This window comes from Momordica charantia (assembly GCF_013281855.1).
Source record: "Momordica charantia cultivar OHB3-1 chromosome 10 unlocalized genomic scaffold, Mcharantia_2.0 BLBB01000010.1, whole genome shotgun sequence".
Classification (NCBI taxonomy): domain Eukaryota; kingdom Viridiplantae; phylum Streptophyta; class Magnoliopsida; order Cucurbitales; family Cucurbitaceae; genus Momordica; species Momordica charantia.
The window spans coordinates 635015-656642 of record NW_028275158.1 but is presented as its reverse complement, the minus strand read 5'-3'; the positions used below and the strand labels follow the sequence as shown (position 1 = coordinate 656642).

General features: G+C 35.3%; 3 protein-coding genes and 1 long non-coding RNA gene across 6 annotated transcripts; 3 read left to right on the top strand and 1 right to left on the bottom strand.

Moving 5' to 3' along the window:
- Positions 1–2022: 2022 nt before the first annotated feature.
- LOC111011386 (reticulon-like protein B5) lies at positions 2023–4560 on the top strand. Of its 2 annotated transcripts, none has more exons than XM_022285113.2 (5): positions 2023–2350; positions 3373–3463; positions 3663–3804; positions 4009–4078; positions 4184–4560. In XM_022285113.2, exons 1-5 carry the CDS (start codon positions 2161–2163, stop codon positions 4351–4353), a joined length of 663 nt encoding a protein of 220 aa, XP_022140805.1. In that variant the 5' UTR covers positions 2023–2160; the 3' UTR covers positions 4354–4560. The 2 variants fall into 2 exon arrangements, with proteins under 2 accessions (XP_022140805.1, XP_022140804.1); XM_022285112.2 differs by having other exon boundaries at positions 2026–2350; positions 3373–3553.
- Positions 4561–6127: 1567 nt separating this feature from the next.
- LOC148208356 (uncharacterized) lies at positions 6128–12022 on the top strand. Its single transcript, XR_015788317.1, has 3 exons — positions 6128–6363; positions 7508–7661; positions 11175–12022. It is a non-coding gene; the product is annotated as an uncharacterized LOC148208356 (long non-coding RNA).
- Positions 10592–11835, bottom strand: LOC111011389 (putative membrane-associated kinase regulator 6). Its single transcript, XM_022285116.2, has 2 exons — positions 11169–11835; positions 10592–11071 (listed from the first exon to the last, which is right to left on the bottom strand). Exons 1-2 carry the CDS (start codon positions 11833–11835, stop codon positions 11064–11066), a joined length of 675 nt encoding a protein of 224 aa, XP_022140808.1. The 3' UTR covers positions 10592–11063.
- A 2748-nt stretch (positions 12023–14770) lies between the features above and the next one.
- On the top strand, positions 14771–20106 carry LOC111011400 (Protein kinase superfamily protein). Of its 2 annotated transcripts, none has more exons than XM_022285130.2 (5): positions 14771–15053; positions 16409–17772; positions 18071–18251; positions 18535–18988; positions 19615–20106. In XM_022285130.2, the coding sequence occupies exons 1-5, from the start codon at positions 14803–14805 to the stop codon at positions 19951–19953; spliced, it is 2589 nt and encodes an 862-aa protein (XP_022140822.2). In that variant the 5' UTR covers positions 14771–14802; the 3' UTR covers positions 19954–20106. The 2 variants fall into 2 exon arrangements, with proteins under 2 accessions (XP_022140822.2, XP_087975314.1); XM_088119188.1 differs by having other exon boundaries at positions 16349–17772.
- Positions 20107–21628: the final 1522 nt, after the last annotated feature.

The following is a 21628-nucleotide window of genomic DNA, read 5'->3' as shown; positions in this document are numbered from 1 at the left end:
TACTTTTTAACTAGTTAAATTATGCGGATATCGTCTTCATCGATATCAACATATATACTAGAGAAAGAGGGAATTTTGCCTTTAAAGGTTAAAGAAAATCTGATAAAGTGAGAAATAAATGGGGAAGAGGGGCATGCTTTGTATTTGACCATAGGCTCTCTTTTGTTCCTTTTGTTTGCTAGCATAGCTTTTGTTGTTGTGTGGAGTCTAAGTTTTTCTTTTCCTTTCTTTTTCTTCAAAAGGTTTGACCTTTGAACATTTGGGGCCTTCAAACTCTATTCCTTTTGTCTATTGATTTAATTTCTTCCAATATATTGTTGATTTCTTTTAATAATTACTAAATATTACAAATCCATCAAAGACATATTTATCATTCACTTAATAAATTATATCTATATGATCATCATATAAGTAAATGCATACCAAATGTCAGGTTTTAGAACATACTAAATATTTTATTAAAAGTCTAATAAAAACATACATATACTTGTCGAATATAATAAAGTTGAAACATACTTATATGTGAATAGAGAAATTAAAACATAACATGTAAATTTTATTAAAAAGAAAAAAAAGGTACATGATAGGTAAAATTGAGATATTAAAATATAAGTAGACAGGGATGAAATTTTGGAAAGAACATCAATTTTAACCCTTATTTATTTTTTAATATAATTCAACCCTTATTTATATTTAGAAGGAGAAGAAAAAAGTTATGGGCCTATTGGGCCGTTATAAGTACCGGGCTCGTTTCTGTATGATAATCCATGTCCTATTTCTATTGGGCCTGCGGATTGTCTTCGGGATGATTCCCCCACCTCCAAATTATGGGATGTGGCCCAATATGTCTCTTTCCTTCTATGTATTTTTGGTATGGACTTGTATACTTATCCCTTTTATAATTATAAATTTTTGTTTTTTACTAAACTATTTTAACACAAACCAATTTTATTTTGAGAGACGACACATCTAATTCTAGTTTCATATGCTTGCATTCATGATGTTTATATCAAACAACTTTAAAATAATATCAAGGAGTGAAGTATGTTTTACCTTTGCAGAAAAAATAAAAAATTGAAGTATGTTTTTAATATGAAAAAAAACTTACTAAATAAAGTAAATATAAAATATTAGAAACAAAAACATGATTTGAGTCGGGATTCTTTTTTGTAAAACAGGGGAAAGAAACCAACTGTTATCCTTAAACATTGTATCAATTTTCCCAATAAACATAATCCTCACTTTACATGTTTTACCAAAAAAACGTATAATAAAAGAATTTTTCTATTAGAGAACTGCAATGCTTTTAGAAGTTTAGATTATCAAATTTGTCCAAGTTTAAGGTGTAATTTGATGAAAATAAAAATTCAGGGTAAATATTGATACACACATCTAAGTTTAGGATAAAAATGAAAATTTTTTCCTAAGAAATATTGGATTTAAATACTATGTTGGTCCATATTTTTTTTCATTTTGTCTATGGTACTTTTAGCTTTTATCAATTTGAGTAATTATACTTTCGAAAGGTTCTTTTTTGTCCATATTCTTTTAAAAGATGTCCGTTTTGGTCCATCCATTTTATTTTTTATTTCATTTTTTTTCAATCATAATTTTATAATAACATTTCATTCAATAAATTTTTTTTGAAATGCAGCTCTAAATAAATTTCTTGAAAATTTTGTAAATAAAGACAAAAAAAAATATCATTTTCTAAAAAGTACGTATGCCAACAAAATTTGAAAGTTTAATAACCAAAATATATATTTTAAAATTAGAGGGACGAAACAAACGAAAACGAAAACGAAAACAAAACCACAACGTAAACATTGGCAAGCGGTGATGAAGACATTTGGTTCATTATCTGAAGTTGGGAGTTTCAAAAAACCGAAACAAACTACAACAAGGGAATTAGTATTTAAACCAAAATATTAATAAAAAGTTGTATAATATTTTGATTGATGTTGAAAACTTGAATCTCGACGGTTTCCATTGCGTTACTTCTCCACGCGGGCACGCACCCTAACTTTAAATAGCTCATATTACATTTCCCTCTCTCTGCATTTCGCACTCTTTACGACTACTTCGCCCCTCGTTTCTTCTTCGGAGACGGTTCTTTCTTTCATTTCCATTTATTTTTCTTGAATCTTGCTGCAGAGATCTATGGCTGACCAACCAGGCGAGCCAGATTCGGTTATTGGAAAGATCTCCGAGAAGATCGACGCTCTCCATTCATCGTCTTCTTCCGACTCCGATGATGATAAGCCTTCGAAACTCGACGCTGCTAAATCCCGCGTTCGTAGGCTCTTCGGTAGAGAAAAGCCCGTATACGAGGTCCTGGGCGGTGGAAAACGTACTCTCTCTCTCTCTATCTCTATCTCTATATATATATATATATATATCTCTTGTATTGGATCGGTTCATGGAGAAAAAAATTGAGGAGATATAACGAATTTGAAAGTTTTGTATTAACCTCTGTTATTCTGCCTTAATTGATTGCCATTGTCTTGGTTTTGCGCAAGCTATTTTCTCCTCTGGCGTCTCTCGGAAAATGGCTTCTCTATCTTCCTATATTGTTATCAATTATCATCGGGATGTGCGTGCATTTACCGTCTTATGTTACAATAGAATAATATCTTCTCATTTTCCTTTCGTATGAGTTATGCACGAAAACCCTAGATTAATAGCGTTATGGTTCCATAATAGTTTTCTTAGATCTGGCATAAGAAAATAACTCAGTTACTTCAATTGGTACGGTTGAGTTTTGTTGCTTTGTTTATTAATATGGTAACCGCTATTTGGTTTCACGTTATGCTGCAAATCGTAGACATATAAAAAATTAAAGCGATTCTTTTTACATTTTGGTTTTTCAAGCACATTGTAGTTACGAACTTGCGAGATTGACACCTGAAAGGAGAGATCTAGTTTTTTTTTTGTTTGTCTGCTGAACAACTACAAACATATTACTTACCTATTGTTATTAGTCTATTAGTGCAATTGTTTCAAGCATTTTTGGAAGTTCTTGTGAATATATATCTACAATGAAGTGCATTCATCCGTTGCTCCGTTCTGAAATTGTGGGGTCCTGACATGGGGCTATAGCCTCAAATTTTTGCATGATTATCTTTGTTTATGAATTACAATCCCTTGTTAGTGCTGTATAATCTGTTTTAGAATATCGGATCATATGAACCTTCTTTGTATAACTGCATTAATATAAACTGAAACTGATTAGATATACTCTTATATTTTTCTCCAAAAACGTTTGTGTAGAATATGACATTGCAGAAATATGGCCTTCTACTCCCCACCGCTTTCCTGTCTGTATCCGTGAGGGAACTTTTCTTAAGTTATTGTAATTTTTTCTTGTCGCAGATGCTGATGTTTTTCTTTGGAGGAACAAGAAGAACTCTGCAGGTGTCCTTGGGGGTGCCACCGCCTTGTGGATCCTTTTTGAGCTGCTTGAGTACCAATTAATCACTCTTGTCTGCCATATATTAATTCTTTTTTTGGCTTTAATTTTTGTGTGGTCTAATGCTAATACGTTTATCAACAAGTAAGGACTTCAAAATCTAATGCTATATAGTCTGTTGGTTTTGTTTTATATCTTTCGTTTTTTTCTTTTTTCTTTTTTCTTTAAATATTTTTTCGTGTTGTTTGTTCAGGTCTTCACCCCACATCCCAGAAATTAGACTTAATTTAGATTGCCTGCCTGAGGTTGCCAATCAACTGAGAATTGAAATCAACCGAGTAATATCAACTTTACGTGATATTGCTTCTGGGAGAGATTTGAAGAAGTTTCTAAGTGTAAGTTCATTTCTACTTTCTCATCTCACGTGTAAATGTGTTTTTCTAGAGCAAGGGCAGTAAACTAAAAGAAACATTTCTGGCCTCAATAGTCTATTGGAAATTACTTTTTTCATAGTTACTGCAGTCTGCAACTGTATTTTTGTACCATTTTATATATTTATAACTGGTAATGCTACTGAGGGTGTCTGATACCATTAACAGGCTTTTATTGGCTTATGGGTTCTATCAGTAGTTGGCAGTTGGTTCAACTTTCTGACTTTAGTCTATATATGTAAGGAATTCTGCTCATTCAGTTGCTTTATTTGTTATTTGCATTTGTAATTGAGAACAGGTACTTACATTAATACTTGGATGTGCAATTGTTCTTGAAAAACAGGCTTTGTCTTGCTACACACTGTGCCAGTACTTTATGAGAAGTATGAAGATCAGGTTGATCCAATTGCTGAGAAGGCCTTGATAGAGCTCAAGAAGCAGTATGCTGTATTTGATGCCAAGGTTTTGAGTAAAATCCCCAAAGGGCCACTCCAACAAAATAAGAAGGATTAGATTATGAGGCATTTGTGTCTGGTTAGGCTTACTTTCACATATCTTTTAGCAGTCTTGTTTCTTTTTCTGGCAAGGCAGCTCTTTGTTACTTTTCCCTGGAGTTTCTCAAATACTTTGTGTTAGAAGCCTTTCTGCTGCTGCATTGTTTCACTGCAGTAAAATTTTTCAGTAAATTAATAAATTCTGCACCCAATATATCTTGCTTTTCTTCCTAGTCCATCAACGCCAAGCTTCTTCGTGTTCTAATCTTAAGTAATTACGTATACGGTTCTTTTCCTTGCTGCTGCGGTATTCTTGGGCCCTCACTGTTTCTTAATTAATCATCATTGTTTTGGGTATGTGTAGTTTAAGGTTGTTTCTTGGAATAATATATTAGAAAGGGAGGGAGTAGATTTTAACCTACAACTCTGAGAGGCATTAATACTCACTTAATCCATGTTCAAATCTTCTGTAATTTGGAGTTTAACAGTTTGAGTTTTCATGTATATTTGGATTGTGCAAAGTAATGAGCTTGAAATTTGAATTCAGCAGAATATATTATATTCTAGGTAGGTGACCACCATGGTGTGAACCATTCTTTCTAAGTCATTTGCTATTTATATTGGTTCTTGTTGACCATTATGCCACATCATGATGGTTTTGTGTGTATATATGTAATATGTTAAGTATATAGATTGAGATATAGGGTCATGAAGTTTGATTATATCTCAAATTATATAATCTCTAGTTTGAAATGACGAACAAATTTACTAAGCATAAGTTTGACCTTGTCATCCAACTCATTCCAAGTTATTTAACTCTAATACATGCTAACTTGAAAATAGCTCAATCGGATTAAGGCGTATATAGATTCGAATCTTTACTTCATATGTTATTGTACTAAAAAAACCCTAAGGATGCTCTTAGGGAGTAAAATATCATAAATGATCAATTTCTCCAGAAAATTGTTTTCGTGTTTTTTAACCATAAAATGGATGAAATTAAGCAAATATTATAGTTTGGTAACATAACTGACATTTCCTGTTTTATGTTATCAAACTATTAAATTTTCTATGTCACGATGACTTGTTTGGAAGGCCTACATTGTCAACAAGTCCATAAAATCAATTTTCGAAGTTAAATTTGACTCGAAATGTGAAATTAGTAATATAATTATAAAATTACCGATAAGATTTGCAAGGATATATATATATATTTTTAATGGGAATCTAAGTCTTTGAATTGATTGTCAAGTATAAAACTGTCATATATAGAACTGAAATGGTTTTATTTGGCAGGTGGCGGCTAAACCTGTTTTATTTATTTATTTATTTAAGGAGACGAACAAAATGTTCCAAGTAACCTGAACCACATAAAGAAATCCTGAGGCTCCAAACGACGTGTCGACATGTTTTTTAGTGGAAGGAACTGCATGTCGTAGCACAACCTGACCCGAGGAACGACGGGTCGGAACTTGCGTTTCCGATAAGAGTAACTGTTCAAATTGATTTCCCAAACGACAACATAAATCATTTTTATTTCTTTTTTTTTTTAAAATCAAATTTGAGAATAAAAATCTTAATGGAGCATTATGGGGTGTTTTAATTTTAGGGATACTAAATCGACTGCGCTGATTTTTAATCTGCTTGCACATATTTCTGTCTCTGCGTTCTTGTTCATGAAGAATTTTTACGCCTCCTATTGGATTCTAGTCTTTCATGGCCCATGGGCAGCAAATTTCTAGCTTTGGACAAGTCTTGTTTCGATTCTTTATTACGGTGGATTTTTCTCCTTGTAATTTTTTATTACAGCTCTTGTAAAATCTGTGTTGTTATGTTTTTTATTTCTTCATTTTGTCATCATTTTCTCCATTTTAGAACAGCACATTTGAGTTTATATGAATAGAATATGAATTGGCTCATTTTAGTATTACACTGAAAGATTATCTGAAATAGTAGCTGTTGATGCATTCTGAAAGAAGTGCCTTTGTTGGGTGGTGGCTAGCCAAGCCTTCTGAAAGATTATCCAGAAGTACGCTATTCCTACAAAATTCTCTTCCAATTATATTTTGATTCCGTCTACAAGGGGTTTGGTTAAATCTCTTCCTTCAAAAATCCATGATTTGAATTGACGTCCTCCTAAAATGAATTAATTTCATTCTCATATGAATTTGGTTGTTCATAATTGTGACCCCTGTGTGAGGAGACACCCATTCTCGCGAAATTATGAAGTTATTTTCTCGATTTCTTTAGAGAGAGATCTCTTTTGCCACGGTTCTTGAACAACTTCGGATTAAGTCTTCCTTCTTTTCACACTATTACTGATTCAGATGATTGAAGTATGATTGTAGTTTTTAATCTCTCTCCCATCAAGTAGAGGGAAAAAAGACAAAAGAACTCTCTCGACCACTTTATGAGGATTGGAAAATTCAAATTCTATCCTTCATTAGTTTTTTCTGCACAATGTCACAAAAATGGCACTCTCCTTTCCTAGCTTCTTTTCATCAGCATAGTGAATCGTAATCATTTAAGCCACATCCAAGGTTGCATCACATGGCATTCAATGTTCGAGCAATTCATCGACACCCCGGAAGACCATTGACGTCATTGTTGCAGTCATTCAATGAATATTCCTAGCTGCTGAATATAAGAAAAATCATGTTATATGGTCATTGTCCTAAAACTTTGAGTAGGATTCTTTTGGAAAATCCTCAGACACAAGGCATGGAGACTGGCTTTAGCATAGACCAGTTGTCCTAGCTTTCCTGAAAGTCATTCCCTACAAGCCTTCTTGGAAAGTTTATTTTGACAGTGATCTGATTGGGGTGTACGGTAATTGTACTGTAACGTTCGTGCTGCGACCTTTGCATAGTTTAATTATTTGACATAGAGAGGAGCTTGCTTTGTGCTGAGTTTTGTGAACAGAAAGATTTTGATTTGGATTGAATTTTTCTTTTCTTGGGTCAAAGAATTTGCATTGATATATAGAGGTGTTCAATGCAATACCAATAGGATATATTTTAACCTTTAGTTATGATTGTCTCATAAATCCTCCATAGCTTAGGGACTTTATCAAGGGAACCCCACAACTTAACTGGCAAATATATGCATATTTATGACTTTGCTAGTCTGTCTTGTTAGTAGCTATAGTGACTGAAGGAGTCATGCAACGACAGGTTGCATGTGGGAAGTCCCGGTCCCCACAGAAAATGCCGATACAGAAACGATAGAAGAACAAAGCTTGTAAAGGCCAGCCATCACTGTGGTTCCGTGGTGGAAAAGCAGAAAATCCAACAGGGCAAGCAGAAACTAGTAGATAGAGACAGAGAGGTAATTTTATTATACTTTGTCATTTGTCCTAGCACATTTTGTCCATGTCTCCTCCTTCTTGCTTATTGACATGTGACAAACTTCTCATCCTTAGCCAACACTTTTGAGTCCATTAGCTAAAAGCCTAACACTGTTTAAGGAAAAAAGAAAAAGCAGGATTGGGTCTCTGTTTACATACCAAATTGTTGGTCAGATCTCTTGTATTTTTTGAAGGGCCTTTTGGGAGGCACCGGGGAGGTGGGCCGGAGCCATTTACGCCTTGCCTCGTCTTTTTATTTACTTTTTCTTTTTTCTTTTCTCAGAAACTAGGAGTTTGCCATGGCTATTTACCATTTTTCTTCCTTACCACAATGATCCTCAAGTATTTAGGAGCTTTTCTGCATGAAGTAGGCACAGCTAAAGTTGCCAAAAACAAAGATAATAATGAGGCATTAACAAAGTGAAAAGGACTTGGCAAATCTTGTTGGTGTTCGGAAGGAGATAAGGTTTTTAATAAATAATAACAGACACTGTTTGAGGATGTGGCGGAAATGGTTGCCCAGCCTGAACAAGTTTTCAGTCTTTTTGGGTTTTGGTAGCAATTGAAATGATGAATTTCAAGTATTCAAATGACCTACTAAAAGCCTTTTAATACTAAAGAGTTCATGAACAACTGTTTATAATATCAAGCACACCAAAAATGAAAGCTACAATTTTGCAGCAGACACATGAGCACAAATGGAGCCCATGTTCATCATTATGCCCACAGATCAAACTGAAAGTTTGGTCTGAGGATGCCTCAAATGGCCTGTGATGTGACTAAAATTCATGCACCAAGTCTCTCAAATAGTTCCATTGAATCTTAGCTCTGTGCAAGAGAAAAGTTAAAGAGTTAACCCCCCTTTTTTGAATTGTTTGCCTGCCACCAAAAAGCTAAATTCAAGTACTAAAGTATGTATACATTCGGTCGAAGATACGAAGGAGTTGCCTCGATCTGAGTGCCTTTCTGTTTTTGAAGTTTTTGTGGTTCAGAGAGGATCTGAGCCAGATATTGTATAACTAAAAAGATGGGGTTTCTGTTCTTTTTGCCTAATATAGTGGGTATTGTTCAAAATTTTCAATTCCCAAACTCAAGTCTCCTTCAAAATTGTAGAGAAAAAACAGACACTCCTCTGAGGGTAAAAATTCAACCATGGTTTACAAGATGAAGTTGCTGTCATAAGTGTGCTGATGAAAAATGAAAATTCTGTTTTGTTCCAACCAAATTGAGTTTAAAGACAGTATCATTTTGAATTTGGAGCCAAAGGACACCCAATTTTGGTCCAGATCTAGTGTGATTTGGCTGAGCTTGGAGCCAAGTAATGGTTGATTTTTTATTTATCTATGAAGAATCTCTATGTATGGATGGGACAGTTTATCCATTGTTGAGATTTATTTTGACTGGTTACTGTTTTTACATTTTAACACAAATTTTTGATTAGTTTCAATGGTTGTACGTACTAAAATCTGTTTAGTTCAGTTTTCAATCCTGATGTGATTAAATTGCATTACAAAGTTGGGTAGAGTTATCATATGCAAATTAACTCTATAACATCTAAAAAATGAAGTTGTATCGACAACCTGAACATAACTCAATTGGTCAAAGATACTCTGACCAAACAAGTTGGAAGTTCAAATCTCCGCCCCTCCATATTGTTGAACTAAATAATAATAATAATAATAATAATAATAATAATAATAATAATAATAATAATAATAAATAAATAAATAAATAAATAAAGTTGTAACTCTTTTGTGTAGGTTTAGTCGTCACAACCTCGGAATAGTCATCATCCAACTAGCCTTTGAATAGTCATCATCTAATTGAAAGCCATCAAATATAGAATGAGATTGCTATCAATGTATGAGGTTAGGTGAAATAACATTTTTGTTCCTTTTATGTTTTTTTTTCTTTTAAAACCTTTATTATTATCTCTGCGGTCCATCATTTTAGTAACCTTATCGTCTTTGTTATTGGTAAGAGTACTAAAAATCTAATGTACTAAGTTATTTATAGAAATGATAAATGGTATAAATTATTTTAATGATGTGGGGTCTATCAGATCACGTTGGTTAAGAAATAACTTAGAAGTGAGTTTTATGGTGTTAGGACTAAGTCCACTTTCGAGTGCATAAGACTTCTATTGCTGCTATTTTTCTGGTGTATTCTATTACTTTGTTTAATAAGTTTTAATCACAAGATAAGAATGATAATGAAACTTTTAAAGGAAAAAGAACAAATTGAAACTAAGGTTAGAATATAGGAAGTAAAGAGAGTGAGAGTCTGATTGCGACCTCGTAAGGTTTAATGTCTCTTTATGGAGGTTTGTTTTGAATTTATTTTATAATTATCAGTTAGGTCATATTGTTTTGAATTGGAAGCCTTTTCTCTAGGCTAGCTTCCTTTTTCAGGGTTGTTTTTGTTTGCCCTTGTATTTCTATTTTGTTTTCATTCTTCTCAATGGAATGTTCGGTTTCCTATAAAAAAAATATATATAGGAAGTAAAAAAATGTAAGTAAGTTTAAAAAGGAGGGAGAAATTTCATAAACTTCATAGCAAAGAGTGAAGATTATGAAAATTGTAATGGCCCCTAGGTGAGACTTTGTGAGATGAATGTTAACTCTTCAATATAGAATCATGGTGATTTGAAGAAACAAAACCCAACAATTATTGTCAATAAAGAACATGAAATGAAAAAGCAAGTTGGTGTGCTTTCATGTGCAAATTAAAAAGAGGACAACATGCTATGGATTCCTTGCTTAACTAAAGCAACTTAGGGGACCCCACCACAATTTCCTCATAACCTCATTGCATAGCTACCAAGTACCCAGTTCACTGTCAAGAAAGGGCAAAATGAAAACTAGAAGACATTCTTATGTTACCAACATATCAGTCTGATGCAGCACATTCATTAAAAAAATGAACAAAGAGTTACTTGGTTGTTTAATTTATCCACACAGTTCCAAGTAAAGAACAAAAGTTCAATTCATCTTCATCAACTTCACATGGCATTTGAGTATTTACCTAAGGCCCTGCCATGTCACGAGCATATCGGAACCGGTGTTTAATTGTTTGAAAGGGATTTTTATTACATGTAACAGTCAAGGACAAACAAAATTTAAGGTGACCCTTTCTGTTTCTCTGCCAAGGCCTGAATTTTCCAAGGCTAATTCATCTATACAGCTTCTACTTTTCTCACAGACAAAATGGTATGGTACATTTTAATCCAAGAAAAAGTAGAAGAAAGGGACAGAGCAAGTGGATGTTATCGTTTCATTTCTCATTTTTCTCTTCTTAAGTTGTCTGTCTTGAATTGCTCTTTTGTTTTATCATCCTCTGTTTTTCACTTCTTTCTCCCGATTCCTTGTCTGAAATTCCTCGTCTCATCTTCCTGAGGATAACAAAGGTTTGAGGAATCATCAGAAGCCGAAAGAAAGGCTTGATTAAAAATAGTAATATCATGAGCCAAACTAACATGTTTCACATACCTATAGATTTCTTGCAATGGAGGACTGCCTCATAAATTGAGCTCTCAGAATCGCAGGATCTTCGCCAATCATCGGCAGAGTAAGCTACACTTATTCGTGGAGATGCTTCGTATGAATATTCCCAATTCTTCATAGATTTGGATCTTCTGCCAACATTTTCTGGTTTGGAACCTGATGATGCTTTATGACCTCGTATTCTTTGGTACAACGGCTTGAAAAAACTCAAATACTTCTGCAACACTTTCTTTGATAGTTTCCGACACTTTCTTGTCGACGAGCAGTCAGAAGTATTGGCTGGATGGACGTCTGTTTCAATATGGGAAGATTGTGGAAAATTTTGAGTGAAATCTGCCTCCTCATATCTCTGAACTTTCACTGGATCAATGAAAAATGGCACAAGGCAGCCATTGGAAATCAGCTGGTCGGCATGTACGAAAGCAAGAGAAGGCGGTGAGACCGGGAAGTCAAATTTGAAATCCTGCGAGTTCCTAAAAAATCTCTTGGAGGGTGTCATTCTCGGGTCCATCTCGATGAAGGAGGAGGCTTCATCGGAAGCATCGAGTGAGGTTCTAAAGGAGTTGTTGCCTGAGCTTTCTAGAGAAGGCTTTATATTCACTAGCCAACTATATGAAAAGCTGTCAATAGAAAGAGGCTGGGATGTCTCCATTCCTGCAGCTTTATCTCAATATATGTGCAGAGCACAAGTTCAAAGATAGTATACTAATATGTACACAAAGGGAAATAGCTAGTGAAAACTCTCTTCTTTATGGAACATACCCACAGGGGCTCAGTGGTTCACATTTATGTGTGTGTGTGTATATATATATGGAAACCTCATTGTACTCTCTCTCTAATTCTTGTGTTTGTGATTGGGCAAGAAACAGGGAATTTAATAATTCAAAAAAGAGAAAAAGGTGGAAAGGAACAGAAATTCGAGTCCCTACAGGCAAATATAATGTAGTGTTTGCATCAGTACATTCAACCCCACATCTCTTTTAATCATTTCCCCTCCCTATATACTTCATGAAGAAGACAGATTCTCTTTCCAAAAAGATATTCACTTTATTCATCACAAGTTTGAACCGTAGATGCAAGACATCAACAGGTCGATTCAAACTCGTTAGTACTCCACGACATTACGACTAATGTACAAAAAGACGTCGGCTTCAAACTCTTATTCCAAAGCAAGAAAAAGGAGAAACAAAAGAATTATTTTGATGATTCCCAATTCTCATACGTAGACAAGTTCTCCTCCAGTCCTCCCTGAATTCAATAATGGGATTTATCATTAAACTAGTGGTGAAGAATTTGGATGAGGCAAAATATCAAACAGTTGTAATGGTAAAGGATGATCAGACTTTTTCATCCACCAACAGTGCTGAGTGGTGGTGAGTTTGAAACTTCTCCCGTTTAATTGTCAGAGAAAGTTGTGTCATTTTCATTCAAATTTGAATGGGCATTGTAAATTTAGCAGACAATGGTCCAAGGGATTGTCGGCAAAAGACATGGACAGAGGCCGAGGTATTTGGGACAACACCCAAAAAAGGAGAGCGACTTGAAACCAATTGGTCCCCTCTCCATGTCCCCTTTTAAAGACAATAATGATTGCAAGAGAATCCAAACATTCATTGCCACAGTTTGATTCCCAAAGAGAATGTTGTGTATGAACTTGTAAGGTCTGGTTATAATATTCGGGAAGAAAAGGGAAAGTACACCAGAAGAAACCAAGCTAATTTAGGGCAATCATGGAGCAGAACTGCCATTTAAGCTACCAAAAACCGCAAAAGAAGAAGAAATTGGATCTGTTTTAAGAGAATTCTATAAATTTTTTTCGTTATCCGATAAATCAAACCGTGTCTGCAACAAACTCGACATGCTTAATTAAGTAAAAGAAATGATTAGAACTGGTTGGTACCTCAGAATCGTCGCGATGGCATTGCCCCATTCGATTTTTCCTCCGAATTTTATAGGCCTAATGAGTTTGTCCATTTAGGAGCCAGCGAAGGTCTGCAGAAATACTTGCAAGTGTGTAAGAGACACCTCGCTCTCACTTCTCGAGGACAAAGATTTCTAGACTAATTGGGAATATTTGCTCTTGTCGATTAGATTTTGGTCACATGTCGTTTTTTTAATTGTCATTATATAGTTTCGCTTATTTTTTTAATTTTTATCTTTTTTTTAATAACAATATTAGATATGATACAGACTTGAACTTTGGACTATACAATAGTATTTGATTTATTAGATATGCTTACATCGACCAATTTCTATTGAATGGATTTGTTCGAAATTTAGGCTTGTGATAAAGAAATAACAAAAATTTGATATTGTATCTATTAGGATATATTAGTATGATGGTATGAAAAAAAAAAGTAAACTAAAATAATAGGTTGAATAGACTTTTGACCTACCCTCCTAACTAAAAACAGAGTATTTGATTTAATGTGAAATTGCATAAGTGCCCCTTATTCTTTGCCATTGTCTTAATGTGAACTGAAAGATTTTTATTTTTATTTTTTTTAAAGAGGTGAACTAAAAATGGATAATTCAAATTTGATATCTTCACTATTCATTTTTGTTTTGTTTTTGGAGGGTACCATTTTGAGAGGAGAGTATAATAATGTGAGTAGTTTTAATTTGTATAGTGGAGGACACTCCCACCTCTTGTTGGTTCATCAGTGTTGGCGTCTGCAGCGGCAACGTTTTTTGAGCTGTCACCTGTTATTGATCGGGGAAAAAAGAAGTGAATATAATCTCTTTAACAATAAGAGGTGCCAAAAAGTTGTGATGTATGATCGTGATATAAATAATAACTCTTAAAATTTTAGAAAATAACATGCGACTTGAGCCTAGCTAGTTGAACAATTACGTGACATTGACTTTTAAATCAATGTTTATTACAGCCTATTGGAGCCAACATATCGTAACTTATTAATATGACATTGGATCATTTCCTTGAATTTGGAGGTTCAAATCCTCCGATCATTGTATTAAAAAAATATTGTGGTCATTGTGGTCTAGCCACTATATTCATATTTCATAGCTAACATCAACCGGAATACCATAATAGAACTTAATTGTTGTGATCGCATACTAATAACCAAAATTATTGCCATGCATTTAACACTCACGAGGAGTCAATGACAACACATAACCGCCCGGCCAATAGTTTTCTAATTTTATTTTTTTGCGCAATAGAGCCCATAAGTTGACTTTGATGGTAGCCAAATTTCAATAACATTTAATTCCCAAACGTGAAAATTCATGAAATGGATGAGAGTACACTCATTGTTTTGGAAATCCCAGGTGCAATTATGCAAGTCAAAAGGTGTGAAAATGTGAATTTATAATGAAACCAATAATTGGAATAAACGTGTCAATTTTGAGTCCCTCTCACAAAACATGAGCAGATCAAATCTTGGCCAACCTCACAGCTTCCAACACGTATCAAAGACTTCCCCCTTCTCTTTTCTCAGCCGGCCATTTTTGGGGGAAGCTTTTTCAAAGTGTAGCTCACCAACTTCTCTGCACTTATTGCTTTCCATATGTTATCCATCTCCCTGAGAGACAGACGTCTTTGAAATCGTTTAAAACCCAATGACTCAACAAAACCGATCCCACCGTGGCTTCTCTCATGGCTGCTGCTGCTTTGTTGGCTTTCGCTTTTGCATGCCTTATCAAGGCTTGCACGGCGAGCCAAATTGGTATCAGAGCGAGGTTGCTGGCAAGTGATCAAGGCAAAACATGGATTTCTGATAATGGAACTTTTGCGTTTGGGTTTAGTCCGACTAGTGGCGGTAGCAGCATGGCTACTGACCGGTTTGTGCTTGCGGTCTGGTTCGCGGAGCTCCCGAGGGATAGAACTTTAATCTGGTCGGCTAACAGGTTAGTTTCCAAAATATAGCATGATTGTTGTTGTTCATTGTGAGTAAAATTTTTGATCTATCCACTCTATTTGTGTTGTTTATATGAATTTTTTTTTGTACGGTGAAGTTTCACGGAGGGACTCCGAGTTCATGCATGTTAGGCTTAGTTTGAAGCAAACAATAATTCTTGTAAAATCAACCTGAGTACGTTTTTGTCAAATATCTCACGAACCATATAATTTAAGTTAGGTAAACAAGATTTTTTTTTTCTTTTTTCATTGAATCTTATTTGTGTAGGTTAATTGAACTTATTCATATAACTAACTCACAAATTTATGGATTTAAATTTTTCTATGATACAAACAAGAAATTATAAGTTATTATGCTTCAAGCTTAAGTATATTTCAACGATTAAATTTTTTTTTGAAAATGATTAATGATTTCATTTATAGTTTTATATTTTAACAGATACTATGCTTGCTTATTCACAAATTATTTAGTATTTTTTAAACCTTCGTACAAAAATACATTCAAATTCCTCGTTGAATTTTGAAAACAAAATTATTTTTTCTTTTTGTTTTTCAAAATCTAGACTTAAATTTTGAAAAGGTAAATAACCAAATAGAGAAACAAGTAGGTAAAAGCTTACTTCTTTAGAAAAAAAAAGGAAAAAAAATTTGAAAAAACTATTTGCTATTTTTTTTATATATACTAGTAGTAGGAGGTGGGAGACCAACTTGATTGAATATATATATTAATTACTGTTGAACTATGCTCGTTTTGGCAGTATTCAATTCTATTTTTGTTTGCAAGAAAAGTCAAATTTAATTATTTATAGTTCTAGCCAACATGAATATAGCTTAGAGTTAATTGCGATCTAAAAAAAAGTTTAATTATTTCGTTTTTTTTCCCTGACAAACTAAAAGGAAAAAATGACCCTTTTGAAAATGGTAAATCAAATATATTTGACTTTAATTCTTTAAGCAGAAAATTATTTGAGAAGAGAGTATGACAAAACAAAGTCCACAGTCTCCAGTCCACATTCTCCTTGGTATCTGGTTGCTACCTGCTAAGTTGAGAAGCTTGTAATAATGATGGTTGAACTTTTAACTTGAAATTATTCATGCGAAGAACAGAGCTTGATCCAAAACTTTGAGCGATCGTTTCAGAAATGTTTTCCGTTATGCAATTAATTATCTTCAGAAACATAGAAAAATAGTTGTAAAAAGATGAATTTGGAAGAACACTTCCGTTTCATTCATCTTCAATCACCAAAACTTTGTTTAATTCTAAAGAAAATCAGACCTTTTCCAGTTTACCTTCTCTTCGTATAAGCGACCATGTTTCATTTCTCTCTCAATCATTTACTTCTAGAAACTCTCCAGTCTCCAAGAATGCGATTGTGGAGCTCGACGCAACCGGAAACCTCGTCCTCACCGACGGTGGCGCCGCCGTCTGGTCCTCCAATACCTCCGGAGCCGGAGCAGAGTTTGCCGAAATGTCGGAATCCGGCAATTTCATCCTCTTCAACGCCGAACGGAACCCTATCTGGCAGAGCTTTTCACACCCATCCGACACTCTCCTCCCGAATCAACCTCTCTCGGTCTCACTAGAGCTCACAACATCAAAATCCCCCTCCCATGGCGGATATTACGCCCTCAAAATGCTCCAACAGCGCACCACTCTCAAGCTCGCCCTAACATTCAATTTGCCAGAAAATTACGAGGGTTTGCCCGAATCTTACGCAAATTACTCTTACTGGTCGGCCCCTGCAATTTCCAATGTCACTGGTGAAGTAATCGCAGTTCTAGATGAAGGCGGAAGTTTTGGCGTGGTGTACGGCGACTCCTCTAATGGCGCGGTATACTTCTACAAAAACGATAACGATAATGGGGGTTTATCAGCATCGACAAATCAGTCGATTCGTAACGTTCGCACACAAGTTATTCGACGATTGTCCTTAGAGAGTAATGGGAACTTGCGGTTGTATCGATGGGATGATGATGTTAATGGATCGCGCCAATGGGTCCCGGAATGGGCGGCGGTTTCGAATCCCTGTGATATTGCCGGAATCTGTGGAAATGGAATTTGCAATTTGGATAAGAGCAAGACAAATGCGTCTTGCACGTGCTTGCCGGGGACGTTCAAGGACGACGGCGGCAGCCAGTGCTTTGAGAATTCGTCATTGGTGGGGAAATGCGGCGGTTCAAATCATCACACTCCGGCAACAGAGTTCAGGATTTCTCCCGTTCAGCAAACAAATTACTACTACTCTGAGTTCTCTGTGATTGCAAATTATAGTGATATTAATACGGTATCGAAATGTGGTGATGCTTGCTTATCTGATTGTGAGTGTGTTGCTTCTGTTTATGGACTTGACGATGAGAAGCCTTATTGTTGGGTGTTGAGAAGCTTAGATTTCGGTGGGTTTGAGGATGCTGGCTCAACTCTCTTCGTTAAGGTTAGGTCCAATGGCTCAGTACCAGAAGCCAATGGGCCAGGAGCTGAAGGAGATTCTTCAGGTAGTGCTAGAGAAAAGGCTACGGTAATTCCTGTGGTTCTGGGTATGGCTCTTCTGATTGGGCTGCTGTGTCTGTTGTTATATTACAATGTTCGTAGAAGAAGAGCTTTGAAGAGAGCCATGGAGAGCTCTCTTATCTTGTCTGGAGCTCCCATGAGCTTCACCCACCGCGATCTGCAGATTCGGACGAACAATTTCTCTGAGTTGCTTGGAACAGGTAACCCCTTTAAATTGTTTTAAGGCTTGTTTCAGCGTGCTTTAAGAGTATTTTTGATGTTTGGTTTTTCATTTTAGAAAGTGCTTTTGAGATCTGCCTGATCAAGTACTTGGATTAAAAGTATTCTATAAGTATTTTTTTCTCAATGATTTTTAACGGAAAGTATTTTTGGCCATTAAAAAAGTGTTTTTTCACGTGGGAGCCTTGAGAAGAAGAGCAAATCTGAAGAGTTAGATGCATGCTTCAACTCCATGTTTTGCGTTTCATGGGAAGTTCTGATGTTTCGTTTTCTTTTCAGGGGGATTTGGAAGTGTATATAAAGGAAGCCTTGGAGATGGGACTTTGGTAGCTGTGAAGAAACTAGACAGAGTTTTCCCTCATGGAGAGAAGGAGTTTATAACTGAAGTTAATACAATTGGATCTATGCATCACATGAACTTGGTTCGACTCTGTGGATACTGCTCGGAAGGATCGCATAGGTGATTTTTCTACACAACATTTCTTAAAGAGCTATTCCGAAATTGGGAGTATTTTGAAAGAAACATGTTTTGATAACTGTCATTTAAAAGTTGCTTTATCTTGTTTTCTTCAAGTTTGTTTTCATGGATGGCGTTTCTTTAGAACAAAGGAAATTCTCACCTTCAACAATCCCAATAAGATTTCATCCTAAAGCTGTTTTTGAAAACAGATGCCAAAAATCTTTTATAGAATTCAAACTGCAGTATCTAACTACATATTGCATTTTGGGATTTTGCATTGCAGGCATCTAGTATATGAATTTATGAAAAATGGGTCATTGGACAAATGGATATTTCCAACACATCATAATCAAGACAGAGTTTTAGATTGGTCGACTCGGTTTCACATAGCTGTTGGCACGGCGCAAGGGATTGCTTATTTCCATGAACAATGCAGAAATAGGATCATACACTGTGACATCAAGCCAGAAAACATTCTGTTGGATGAAAATTTTTGTCCAAAAGTTTCAGACTTTGGTCTGGCTAAGCTGATGGGAAGAGAGCACTCACATGTTGTAACAATGGTGAGAGGGACAAGAGGATATTTGGCTCCAGAATGGGTTAGTAATCGCCCCATCACTGTTAAAGCTGATGTCTATAGCTACGGAATGCTTCTCTTGGAGATTGTTGGTGGCAGAAGAAACCTTGATATGTCTTTTGATGCTGAAGACTTCTTCTATCCTGGTTGGGCTTACAAGGTAAGCTTTCAGATCTCGCTTTTACTCGAACTAAGTTTTCACTTTAGCCTCTATGGTTTTAAAAGTTTCATTATAGTCCTCGTGGTTTGATTTTAATCTGGCTAAACGTCCTTGCTTGTTGTTACCAAATGTTTATGGTTTTTTATGTGCCACATTCTCTTTGGCGTGGCTGTGAGAGACGAGGTGGACCTTTTGATTAGGGTTTTTGACGAGGCGTGCAGACAACGCTTTTTATGGATAACCCATTTCTTTTTCGTTTCTTACTTGAAAATCCATCTGATTTTCTTTATTGGTTATCTGACTCAAGTCCTAATATAGTTAGCCAATTTATTCTTCACATCTATTCATACGGTATCATCTCTTTATCTTTTACGTCTAAAGAAATCACATAAGAAAACTATTGATACGTTACGAATTGTTGAGGAGATTTAACCAAATCATAGGGACTATAATGAAAATTTCATAATCATAGAGATCAAATCAAAACCAAGCTTAACCTTAGGGACTAGTATAGTAATATAACCAATATGTGGCTTCTGAAGTTTCCAAAATGTTATCTAGTGACGCCTTCTTGTAACCAACTGTCCCTTCACAAACTAAAATCATATGGGGTTTGTTCTGTGCAGGAGATGACAAATGGGACACCTTTTAAAGTTGCAGATAGGCGATTAGAAGGTGCAGTGGAGGAAGAAGAGCTGATGAGAGCTCTGAAAGTTGCATTTTGGTGTATTCAAGATGAAGTTGCCACGAGACCGACGATGGGAGACATTGTGAGGATGTTGGAAGGATCGACCGACGTCAATATGCCACCGATGCCACAAACAGTGGTGGAGCTGATGGAGGAAGGTTTAGATCAAGTTTATAGAGCCATGAAAAGAGACATCAATCAGTCAAGTTCCTTCACCATTAATAGCCATCCTTCATCTTTGGCTACCTGCAGCCACTCCACAATCTCTCCAAGATAGTTAAAATGAAGCTCATAACAAAGTTTTGTTTAGAATAGAAGTTGGATTTTGCTTTATAGTTGTTTTCTAAATCCAATGTTAATTCTTTTCTCATCTCTTTTTGATTGTCAAATATCTATTAGATTTAATCAAAAGGTCTCAACTTCCTTTGAAGATCTTGTTCTTTCTATCATCGGGAAATTAAAAGCTAGGCAATCTCTCATTTGAAAAGTGTTAAGATGTTTTCTACTCGATAGCTTTGACCAATTCTCATGGATTATTAATGACAGAGTGTGACATACAAATTATACTTGTGTAACTTCGAGGTTCACAACTAAAGTTCGTGTTTGCCCTGAAACCAAACGGTAGAGGTGTACTACATTCTAACTTCTACAAATATACACTAAGAAGCCAAACATAGATTATACAAATTTAGATTTTCACATTCTAAGCTTCATAAATCTTAAGCTTATTAAAAACACTTCCAATATGATCTTTATGATCAGTTAATTTATGGCTTTATGCCTTGCACTTCCTTTTTGAAGAAAACTTCCAATATGGCTTTATTTGTAATTATTTTAATTTTGGTTATTTTCTTAAAAATTCCTTTTATTTCAAAACAATAAAAAAATATATATATTAAACAATGATTTTCATGTGGACCTAGATTTTTTTTAAGTATTTTCATACAATCTACTATCGATGGTTGTCATATCAATGTAAAATGAGATGTGCATGTCTCAACTTTTTAAAGTATTTATAAGTTAATGACTTGAAAGAAGTTTGCAACAATGATCTATTTTCTATAGTAACGTTCAATGCTTGGCCCATTTTACACATCTGCCCTTATATTTTGAATTTTAAACAAAAAAAATGACTTGCATTTATGGCATGATGGTTATTTCCTCTATATGTTCTTTTCTGGTTTGGCCCATTAAAGAGACCAATGCTTTCACGATACGAGGCCCAAGACAATCAAGCCCAGTGGTTATTTCCACTATATTAGAACCTTTGTATGGGTCAGTCCATTCCTAATGTAAAAGGGTCCAGTGCGTTACTCTTCAAGGCCCAAGATAATAAAGCCCAATATTTTCACTATATAGACCCTTATTATGCGTTGGCCCATTTCCAATGTACAGAAGTCCAGTGTGTTACGCTTCAGGCCCAAGACGACAGCCCAGTAGTTTTTTCCACTATATTTGATTCTTATATGGGCTGGCCCATTTCCAATGTAAAAAAGTCCCAAGGTCCAAGACAATAAAGCCCAGTATTTATTTCCGCTGTATTAGATCCTTATTATGGGCTGGCTCATTTGTAGTGTAAAGGAGTCCAGTGCGTTATGATTCAAGGACCAAGATTATAAATCCCGGTGATTATCTTCACATATCATATCTTTACTGTACGTAGGCCCATTAATACGCTTCAAGGTCCAAGACGATAATGCCGGTAGTCTTTTCCATTATATTTGATCCGTATTATGGATTGGCCCATTTATAAAGGCCCAAGATGATAAGCCCAGTGGTTATTTCCACTTATTAGACCTTTTATATGGGCTGACCCATTTCACGAAGTCAAAGCCCAGTGATTATTTCCACTTTATTGGGTCTTGTTACGGGTTAGCCCATTCGTAATGTAAAAAAGAAAAAGTTTACTTCAAGGCCCAAGCCGACCAAGCCCAGTTACTTGTCTAATTTCA

Coding starts and splice junctions, on each gene's coding strand:
- LOC111011386 (XM_022285112.2), top strand. CDS start 2,161: ATGGCTGACCAACCAGGCGAGCCAGATTCGGTTATTGGAAAGATCTCC. Junction 2,351..3,372: donor GGTCCTGGGCGGTGGAAAAC/GTACTCTCTCTC, acceptor TTCTTGTCGCAG/ATGCTGATGTTTTTCTTTGG. Junction 4,079..4,183: donor TCTGACTTTAGTCTATATAT/GTAAGGAATTCT, acceptor CTTGAAAAACAG/GCTTTGTCTTGCTACACACT.
- LOC111011400 (XM_088119188.1), top strand. CDS start 14,803: ATGGCTGCTGCTGCTTTGTTGGCTTTCGCTTTTGCATGCCTTATCAAG. Junction 18,252..18,534: donor TGCTCGGAAGGATCGCATAG/GTGATTTTTCTA, acceptor TTTGCATTGCAG/GCATCTAGTATATGAATTTA. Junction 18,989..19,614: donor ATCCTGGTTGGGCTTACAAG/GTAAGCTTTCAG, acceptor TGTTCTGTGCAG/GAGATGACAAATGGGACACC.
- LOC111011389 (XM_022285116.2), bottom strand. CDS start 11,835: ATGGAGACATCCCAGCCTCTTTCTATTGACAGCTTTTCATATAGTTGG.